At 34.5% G+C, this 10,754-nt stretch overlaps 1 protein-coding gene across 1 annotated transcript; it reads right to left on the bottom strand.

Moving 5' to 3' along the window:
- Positions 1-294: 294 nt before the first annotated feature.
- On the bottom strand, positions 295-8,360 carry LOC116338685 (titin-like). The gene is made up of 9 exons (XM_031764096.1): positions 7,771-8,360; positions 5,574-5,812; positions 4,117-5,456; positions 3,785-4,014; positions 3,357-3,448; positions 2,004-3,276; positions 1,558-1,907; positions 420-818; positions 295-303 (listed from the first exon to the last, which is right to left on the bottom strand). The coding sequence occupies exons 1-9, from the start codon at positions 7,955-7,957 to the stop codon at positions 295-297; spliced, it is 4,119 nt and encodes a 1,372-aa protein (XP_031619956.1). The 5' UTR covers positions 7,958-8,360.
- Between the last annotated feature and the right edge of the window lie 2,394 nt (positions 8,361-10,754).

The raw sequence follows: 10,754 nt of genomic DNA, 5'->3' as shown, positions 1-10,754 counted from the left end.
TACGGTATTACTATTGAATAAATTTCTTTTGTCTTTTCTCTTGGAGCCACCCAACTAATATTCCCTTGTTTTTCGAGTATCAATATCCCGACAAACATTTTATTTTATATAACAGTTATATAGACAATTGATAAAAATCAGTGTTTCATATATCGCTATCAGTATCCGTAAGATAACTGAGAGGGATATATTCAGCCAGATATGACACTGTCTAAATTAGACACTGGAGATGGTAAGCGTGTCTAATGCAATTTTGACACTCATATCTGGCTGAATATATCCCTCTCAGTTATCTTACGGATACTGATAGCGATATATGAAACACTGATAAAAATTGAGGCGAGGCTTGTTTATTTCCTTTCTAACTTCTTTTAAAGAACTAAAAATATTTTTAAAATAATAATAAAGAAAATCTTTACCTGACATGTGTAAACGCCTGAATCGACAGCATATACACCCAAAAGATCCAAAGCAACATAATCGAAATCATGAGCTGGTCTAAATCGATGACCAAATTTAAGTGGATGACCGTTGACAAACCATTCCACTCTCATTGTTGGATCACCGACCGGCTGCAATCGACATTCAAGATGAACATTTGTTCCTTCGACCGTTTCAATGTTATGCAATGGACGAGTGAATTGTGGTGCTTGCAAAACAGTTATATCGTCGGCCACTTGGTTTTGACGACGTGACGATTCCTCAAGCATTTGAATATGTTCCAAAGACATTTCATTTTGAGTATCAGTCACAATATCCGATCGGCCAATGACGCGAACACATGATGATGTATGTGCGGAGCCAAGATGATTCGTTGCCTATGGTTATAAAGCATATTATTATAGAAATTATATAGATTTTATATATCTTTAAAGTTCCTTTTTAAAGTCTTTCAAAGAATTTAACGGAATTTAATAGGCTTTTAAAAAAATTAAGAATACGAATTCTTTTTATCGCCTATATAAGTTCTTTTTCTCAGTAAAAGAATCCGCCATATTTTTCGTTGCTATTTAACAAAATATGTTGTTCTTTTTCAAAATCAATTTAAGCCCAAATTATTGCTTTAAATAATGTTCAAAAAATTTCAATTTTTTTATGCATTCTTTAATTAGAACTTATTTTAAAGGCGCGTAAAAAATGAAAGGGGTAAAGTATTGGATTTTATCATAAAACTTCCATTGCATATGAAAGTTGCGTCAGAAAATACCGGTTCGAAATTAATATTTGATATGCATATTTTGATTTTAACACAATAACATCACACAATTTTATGTCTTTCACTTAGGTCTTAATAGTTATGAAAACAATCAGACTTACAAAGAAGTAGAAAAGAATTATTCCCAACAACATTTTATTTAAGTTGTTTTTAGAGAAATTTGTAAGACCGTATGATAATCTTCTAAAGAATCTGTTATACAATATTCCTTTATAATACCTTAAAAAGGATCCTTTATAAGCGAAATTTTGTATGAGATTAGGCCACGCCTCCGGCGTAACCATCAAAATCTGACCATCAAAAACAAAAGAAATGCAAAAACAAAAGAAAAATAAACATACCCGAACCGTATATTCGCCCGAGTCCAAACTACTTGCATGGATAATGTCCAAAGCGACAAAACCGAAATCATAATATGTTCGGAAACGTGATCCAATTGTAATTGGTTTTCCATTATGGAACCATTCAACACGCATTGTTGGATCACCCAATGGTTCAAGACGACATTCCAAATGAATGTTCTTTCCTTCGTTGACTGGTTTTGGGTCGGATAAAGGTTGAACGAAATAAGGTTTCGATTTTGAAATCTCTTCGATTTCATATTGAGGTTCAACAAATTTCGAATTCTCTAATTTTTGTGTTTTTTCGTAGATGCCTTTATGCATTGATGATGTATCGATGCTTGAACGAGCTAAAAGAAAATATAATCCATTCATTGAAGATGACGAATAGATACAGAAAAAAAAAACAACAGAAAAGAAAAGAAAAATGTATGCTAAACACTTACTTTCAACTACCATTTGTGCGGACAATTGTTCTTCACCAAGTTGATTTCTGGCAACTACAGTATAAACTCCGGCATCATCAGCTCGTACGCTCAGTATATCTAATGCGACATAACCGAAATCGTGATAGATTTGGATGCGATTAGCTGGCATAATGGGTTTGCCATTGTGATACCATTCGATTTTGAGATTAAGATCGTTTTGTGGTTCTACACGAGCTTCAAAATGAGCGCGTTGTCCTTCAATAATTTTATTTGTTCCCTTCAATGGACCCAAAAACCGTGGTTTCTGCAAAATTTGCACATCTTCTTCTGTCTTGCGGCTGTATCTGCTTGTGTCTTCGAGATTTTGGATTTTTTCCAATCCGCCTGGATGATTGGTGTCAAAGCTAATGTCATTCTTGGTAACAACTGTAATTTGAGCCGATGTTGTGGCCTGGCCACGTGCATTGATTGCACGGCATGTATAGGTGCCAATGTCATGAACCGACACTTGTTTGATGGTCAGTGCAACATAGCCGAAATTAAAGAATGACGTGATTCTTGAGCTTGCCTTAATTGGATGTCCATCTTTGAACCATTCCACTTTCAATGTGGAATCACCAACTGGTTCAAGGCGAGCCTCGAAATGGGCAAATCCATTTTCACGAATATTCAATTGATCTTTGATTGGTGTTTTAAATACAGGTGGTGACACACTTTCGGGTATCTCCTGTGCGTATTTTTGTTGTTGTTGGCGTTGATGAGACTCGAGCTCTTCAACGCTTTCGATAAAACGTTGTTGTTCGGGAATTCCAAGGTCAGCGGTAACAGTGTTACGGGAGAAAACTTGAATCGTTGCTGTACTTATGGCTTCTCCTAAACGATTCACTGCACGGCAAGTGTATGAACCAGCATCTTCAGCTCGTAAGTGTAATATATTGAGAGAGACATAGCCGAAGTTGAAGATTGCTGTGATTCGTGAACTTGCTGTGATTGGATGACCATCCTTATACCATTCAACTTTCATTGTTGAATCGTTTACAGGCGTTAATTGACCTTCGAAATGGGCATTTCTACCCTCTTCCAATTGACCCAAATTCCTCAGTGGACGAATGAAAGCTGGCTTTTGATTAACTGATTCGTCAACGCTTTCGGTTCGTTGATATTTTGAATAATCTTCTAATTGTTGTATATATTGCAAGCTGTTCGGATTTTGCGTTGACTTTTCGATCATTGAACGTTGTGTCACTTGTAAAATGGCTCGCGATTCGGCTACACCAGTTGCACTTGTGACCTAATTATAACAATCAATGTTGAAAGAATACGTAGGAGAGGAAAGAGAATGAAAGGAGTGTTGACCAAAAACAAACATACCTGGCACACATATTCACCGCTATCTTCTGCGATAACACTCAACATATCAAGTGCAATAAATCCAAACTTAAATGTATACGTTGATCGAGAGCCTGAAGCCAAAACGAACAAACAAAATAGAAAAAAATCAAATCAAAAATTGAAATTCGTTGCATTTCTCTTTCTATGTTAAAATGCAACATTTTTAAAAATCAATATAAGAAAAGGTATGGTATTTCCATTTTTTTTAATTTAGAAAAATAATGACATAATTTCAAATTAATTAAGTTTTATTTGTATTACAGTTGATTCTCACCTAACAATTAAAAGATTAATAGTCGTTCCAGAATGAAATATATTTTTACGACGGATTTCATTGGTTAATCACAAAATTTTAAATATAACGCATAAATTAAGGTATTAGAATGATATAATGTTACGGTACTTACTCGCAACTAATGGTCTTCCATTCAAAAACCATTCAACATACATCGTGGGGTCACCAACTGGTTCAATACGACCCTCGAAGTGAATCTTACCACCTTCAGTTTGTGTGACATCTCTCAATGGTACAATAAACTGAGGTGGTGGGTAAACACGATCTCCATCTTCAGGTCGAGCATGCGGTCTTGCACGTTCAACATGTCGCAAATAAATAACTTCGGGTTCGGGTTCAGGTCTGGATAAAAAAAAAATGAAGAAAATACACAAATCAATTTACATAGATGAGCCTCCCTCTCACCACAACTAAAATTAAATTTAACCAAAACGAAAAACTTACTCAGGTTCGATAATCTTAGTCGGTCGTGGGAAGTAAAGACGTCTTTGCTCGGGAGTTGGATCTTTAGGTAATTGCACGTAAAGACGTGCTCGTGTTGCTGTTGATCCAGCAACATTTTGAGCGGTACATTGATACCATCCAGCGTCAGCAGCCGTTGCTCTTGGTATATCAAGTGAAGTGGCACCTCCATCAACCGAAATGTAGAGATTTGGATTTGGTGCCAATGTGCATCCATCCTTTTGCCATGTGATACGTGGCACTGGTGTTCCAATTGCACGTGCGTTCAATAAAACTGGTTCACCTTCGCGTACATTAACGGTAGTGAAACGTTCAACAAATTTGGGTGCGACCACTTGTTCTTTTTCAACTACCCCTAATTGAGCTTGAATTGCTACTTCACCAGCTTTATTACGTGCAACACATGTAACCGTGCCAGCATCATATCGGCTCACATTTGTAATCATCAACGAATGATTGCCCGATTCGTTAACAAGAATTTTATGCGTTGCATCGTCACGCAATTGTTTATCATTGATAAACCAAAAAACTTCTGGATACGGACGGCCCGTAATACGACAATCAAATCGTGTCATTTTTCCTTCAGTCACATCTCTATTCTCAAAGACACGAATAAAGTTTGGTGCTAATGCTTTACCTTGTTCGGCCAATTCGGCCTGTGCATCTGGTTGTCGATAGACTGGCACTTCTTGGGCTGGTTCAATGGCTAAAACAGCCGATGAAACAACACATCCTTGTGGATTTTCGGCTAATAATGTATAATGACCAGAATCATTGGCATTTGAATTTTTAATGCGCAATGTTGCTTGACTATTGGAATAAATCGTTTCATGTTTGTTGCTTTCGACCAAACGTTGTCCATCTTTGAACCATGTCAATCTTGGTCTTGGATTCGAACCCACTTTGGCCGAAAAACTGGCATCAGCTCCTTCGACTAATTTTGAATTACGAGGTTTCTGTGTTATTTGTGGTGGTGTTGCTGGTCCAAGATTACGATCAACTTCATAGCATAAATTATAATCATGTTCACCAACATTACGACGCGTCACAGACTCTCTGAATGACGTTTCGCGTAAAATACGATATTCAAATGTGTCTACTTTGAATTCTTCATGAATCGATGTGAATGAATAGCCATTTGAATATTGATTTGTTTGATTTTGTTGCCTATAAAATTGTTGATGAACATTTTGCATTGGTGGTAGCGGTTGACCTTCTGGTTGAATATGTACCGAGCAGATTGCTTCACCATATTGGTTTCTAGCCTTGCATGTGTATTCGCCTTCATCACCAGGGCCAATTTGATTAATTAAAAGTGATACCTACAATTTAAATGTTGCATATGGTTAAGACATTTCCTAGCTATAAATAACAATTGAATTGTTCTTTTTTTTCTTTTTTTTTAATGCATAATTCAAAGCAATGATCAATGCACTTACATCACCCGTATTATCATTGTAATTTATCTGGTATTTGTTGGAGGCGAGAAGTGGTGCGCCTTTTCGCGTCCAAGAAACAACCGGTTTCGGATTTCCCCGTAATTTTCCTTCAAACAATGCATTGCCGCCTTGTGCGAAACGCGCATTTTTGAAAATCTTTTCAAATACTGGTGGTGAAATATCACTTTGACCCTGTGGTTGATAAACTGAACCACCTTGTTGGTTGTCTAAACCATGTACTGAAAATATGAGAAGAAATTTTCAAACAAAAAAAAAATTAAAAATTCGTGCAGAAATGCGTGACATTTTCGTTTTAAATGAATATTAAGTAGTCGTTTTCAACGCATTGGCATTATTCCTCCTCTCATTCTGAATATTTGATTTTATACTTTTTGTTTACATTTCATTCGTTCAGATTTATTTGCAATAATTTGTCCTATAATTGTCCCTAGTATAACTAGCCAATCATTACATCATGTTCTTTTTATAATTCGCAGAAACTGAAATAAAGTGTTTTCTGTCGTGAGAGAGAAAAATAGCTGAGTGATTAGCCGAAAAAAAATTGCCGCGTCCAATTTCGGTGGATAAATAAATGTCAGAAAACTCATATTGAATTTATTCGCACGTTATATGAATGCCTATTTTATCATCGACATCTAGTCGCCCACATGAACATTACGAATGAATCTATTTACGAATGAGAAAACTGTACAGTGGAGAATTCGACATAGTCAACGTCTACAACCACATATACATTTACACACATGTATACATATATCGACTTACATTATTCAATTTTTATGTATATGATTGAAAAATATTTAAATGTTTGTTCAGGCGGCACCCACACAAATCTAAATCGCACTGTTAAATATTAGATTATACACATTATTGGAGGATTCACATCAATTTCAATTTGATTCATTCCCATAACGCTCAACATTATCCTGCAAAAAGTTGCAATTCTAATTACATTAAATTACTCGCTGAAAGTTAATTTATCAATTTAATTACCCGTGCGACATTTTTCAGGTGACAGATGACGAAACGGATTGAACAAAATGAATTGCATTTTTGCAGGTATTTCCTGCATTTTTCAAAGCATAGCCATAATTCACCTTGAGTAAAATTACTGGGAAGTTCTCATTAAAGCAAACATAATCATGTAGATTGCATTCGAATTTAAGTCGAAGGTTAAGATTTGATGGATATGCACTTTTCAGTTGAGATTTTAATTCGTTTCATCAGGAGAAATGAGAGAGAAATGGTCTGGGAGTGTATTGCATTTAATTAGGTGTCACCCAGATAATTCATTAAAATATTTCTCAATCGCTTCCAAAGTGTGACACATATTCGAATACTCGTGAAAATGAACAACAACAACAAAAATTCCCTGTCATCTAAATTTATAACGAATTTGTTTTGCAAATGTACATGATAATTCGGTGTATGCGGTAACATAACAGAATAAACACAACAAAAAAAGAAGGAAATAAAGAAACGAATAAGAATAAAAAGAAGAAGTAGAAAAATGTTGAAATTGGTTGTACCGCAAACCAAATGTGTTTTTTTTTTCTCTCTTATTGCGAGAAAAATGCTTTAGTTGGCTTTTCTCAATGGACCATAGCATTGAGAGGAGATTCTCGAAGTGTAAATATCAAATGGCGACAAAGAAAAAATGAAAATATTTTGCGTTTGTGGCTGTGCTGCTTTTTTATCGAATAAAATGAAAAACCAAATGAAATAATTGTGAAAGATATAAATATCAGCGACTCTGGTGAAATGAGTAACAACATTCTGGCCCAGAAATTTTTTTAAGCTGCTGCAGCATCTCTCGTCTATTAATAGAAACTTATCCATACACACAAAGAAAGAGACTTCGACTAGTATTTAATCCTTTGCAAATTATAGAAATCCGTTCACGTCATTTTATTCGGCACACTTGATTCTTATTTTTTATTTCCCTTCTAATTTTCATCTCTTTTTGCCTTTCTCTCCTCGAATTATAAAATTCCATTCACAATTGTCCTTTTTGCCATTAATCAACAATTGAACATATCACAGTGACCATATTCATTGTAAACAGCGTAGAAAATAATATGAAACAACTGTTGTAATTTTGATTTAGTTGAAAAAAAGGTAAAATTTGTTTTTGTCGTTCTGATTTTGTCCAATTTATGTGGTCCCTTTAACTGACCTCTTTGCTGCGTTACTTGACGAATAGTATGCTCGGTACGCGTAATCCTTTGTTGCTGAGCTAACTGTTGTTGCTGTTGTTGCTGCTGCTGCTGCTGTAGCTGCTGATGGTATTGATTGCTGTCCTGATTGACAGCATACTCTTGCACGCTTTTTTGTTGTTGCGAACTAAAATTTTGCCGATGCATTATATAACACTTTTAATTCTTTTATATCTCACACAATATGCACACAAAATTTTCTTCCTATTCAACAATTTCAAATCTTTTCTCTCTCTCTCTGCTTCTTCACTATAATTTTTTTTTTCTCGATTCTCTTCTTTCTTTCGTATGGCGTAGTTGATTACTCCAATAAAAACGATTGATTAGCACTAAATTCCATTAAAAAAAACTTATTGAAAACAGAAGTAATCGTCGATGTTATTTATTTATTTCCTTATTGATATTGTTGAATTGTTTTCAATTGACAGTTCGTTGAAAAAAATTCACACTATCATCTAAGAAAGTCGATCTTGTGCCCATAAGATAGGCAAAGATTTGATTTTTCGTAATCCCGAGACTAATATTAAACTAAGACGTCCGTCGTTTTAAAACAGCGAGCTAAGAGTGTGGATCGTAAGTTTTGTCGGCTAAATATTCTTGCGGCTGATGCTCTCTTGCGCACTTTAACTGTGATATACGGAATAGTTCGGGCCTTTTATTTTTAGAAATATTCGATCGCCCGAACGCCTTACGAATGCAACGAAAATATTGTAAATTTGCTGCTACACACTCTTTTTCATTTTTCTCTCTCGTTCTCACTTTCGCTACCACCAGAAATTCGAGACGAATCGAATCAAAATCAACATTGGAATATGTTTCATCGGAATTTTCGCTTTTAAAATGTAACAACAACGCCAACCAACTGAAAAAACTATACGGCACACATAAAGAGTCGCACTCTGTTCACAAACAATCACCGTCAAAAAATATTGATCGTGTTTTCCAAAATAAATCAAATGGGAACGCAAATAGCAGCTTTCATCATTGCATGTGACCTGTGCTAGATTCCCCAAGTAAACAGTATTAGTGTCGACACTGATGCGTTTTCGCATGGATTCAAAAATGTTCGTGTCGATGATAAATATTAGTTCAAATTTATTTGTTATAGTATACTCTGTCTCTCTTTTTTTCCTTTCGTGTGTGATTCACATATTTGCATCGAATAGTCCGGCAGTCGCAAATAACCGAAATATTCTGTACCCGAATATCTGTCAAATTCGGTGGCCTTTTTATGAATTGGACTGGTCGAGATTTTATTTTCATAGCCTCATCATTTGACATCTAAAAATATTTGGCGATCTCGCTGTAAGTACGCATCCACAAAATGATTGATAGACCGCAGCGATACAAGATGAAAGAAGTATAATAAAAAAAAATAAACTTAAACTTAAACTTATTATTTGGTTGTTTTTTATTTATTTATTTATTTTTCAATTTTTCTTATGAATGATTTTGAACAATATTCTTCGATTTTTCTTGAGAAACGTTTGCGTATATTAAAACATATACCGGTGAACATAAGTTTCGACTGTTTTATTGCAGTCGTTACAAATCTTGCACAAGTTCAAACGATTTTCTATTTCTATCTCTTGTTTTGCGATTGAAATTATGGATTGTAACATTTTTCATAAATAAAAAATCAGTTACAGCTGCTGATATTGAACTATAGTGTAGAATAAATCATACGCAACGATGCCACAATATAACCAAATATAGAATTTCAATGAAAATGTCGCAACAAATTAAGTTCGAAAATTATTCTCTTTATATGGACGTTGGTAATGTACGTGACAAAATGCATCGATATCAACGTTTCATTACATCTGCTACCTCTTCTTCTTTTATTGTGCTTGACCTTACATCAAATTTCAAATGCATTTAATTACGACGAAGAACATTTGGTAATTTGAATTTATTTTCAGATGTCTTATTAAAGCCAGATCTATCGCTATGAATAATCGATAAATCGATTGCCAATAAAATAAAAATAACAAGAAAACTCATACGAGTACAACTGTATTGTAATAATAAATATCGTCACCTGTATCACAGATAGATTTTTTAATAGATCTTCACCAATACATATATGCATATTAGTTCAGTCATAAAACATTAATATTGGTGATTCGTGAATAGAATTTTTTTTTTCATATCTATTTCCATACAAAAACGATTCAATCCAAAAAAATATGTTTATGATTTTGTTTACGAAGAATAGTGTCGCACAATGGAGAGAGACATCTCAAGTGAGCATACAAGGAAAACATCAACAGTTTCGGTTGGCATGACATAGTTTTCGAGAAAAAAAGGTCGCACGACCGCGCCAAATGATACAACTATGTCTTGATTCAATTGAAAAATATGTATTAATCATTGCTGAGTAGAGTACGAATTAAAAGAAGACAATGATTTAATCATTTATACAAAAAAAAAAAAAACATATATGATTGATCGAGTAAAAATGAACGAAATTCGATTGGTGATTCAACAAATGAAAACAAACCGAATATTTTCGCGCGGCCTGATAGAGCTGTTACGGTTGATTCATTTGTTTTATAAATGAAACGAAATAAACGGCATCAACAAATGATGGCGGCAAAGTGAGTGATTGTTTCAAGTGTTCACATTTTTGTGCGCTGAACATTTGTGTAAACGAATAAATCGAGCAAAGTGAGATGTTTTGTTTGGGACTCTTTTTTTCTCGTCATTTTTTTCTTTACTTCAATTCATTACGACAGTTATTTTATTTGATTTACTTAGTTTCATCAAAGTTTTACGCACTTTTTCTCGACACTTTCATTTATATGAATTTTATTGCATTTCTCTAAGTATGCCTCTACGAAAGAAACGTTGAACATTTGCCAAAATCAATGTATTTTTTTTGCAGTCAATGATGATTTTGATTATACAGACTTTGGGAAAATAATGTAAACAATAGATCAGG

Source organism: Contarinia nasturtii, unplaced genomic scaffold (genome assembly GCF_009176525.2).
Source record: "Contarinia nasturtii isolate CC-2019 unplaced genomic scaffold, AAFC_CNas_1.1 Cnas_scaffold_414, whole genome shotgun sequence".
Taxonomy (NCBI): Eukaryota; Metazoa; Arthropoda; class Insecta; order Diptera; family Cecidomyiidae; genus Contarinia; species Contarinia nasturtii.
Note: the sequence above shows the minus strand (reverse complement) of the source record. Positions and strands in the feature narration are given on the sequence as shown.

What these genes read in the sequence shown, in the direction of transcription:
- LOC116338685 (XM_031764096.1), bottom strand. Translation starts at nt 7,957, where the DNA reads ATGCATCGGCAAAATTTTAGTTCGCAACAACAAAAAAGCGTGCAAGAG. An exon ending in TGGAAGACCATTAGTTGCGA is followed by an intron (nt 3,449 to 3,784) that starts GTAAGTACCGTA and finishes TTTTGGCTTCAG; the next exon opens with GCTCTCGATCAACGTATACA. An exon ending in CGGGCGAATATACGGTTCGG is followed by an intron (nt 819 to 1,557) that starts GTATGTTTATTT and finishes TTATAACCATAG; the next exon opens with GCAACGAATCATCTTGGCTC.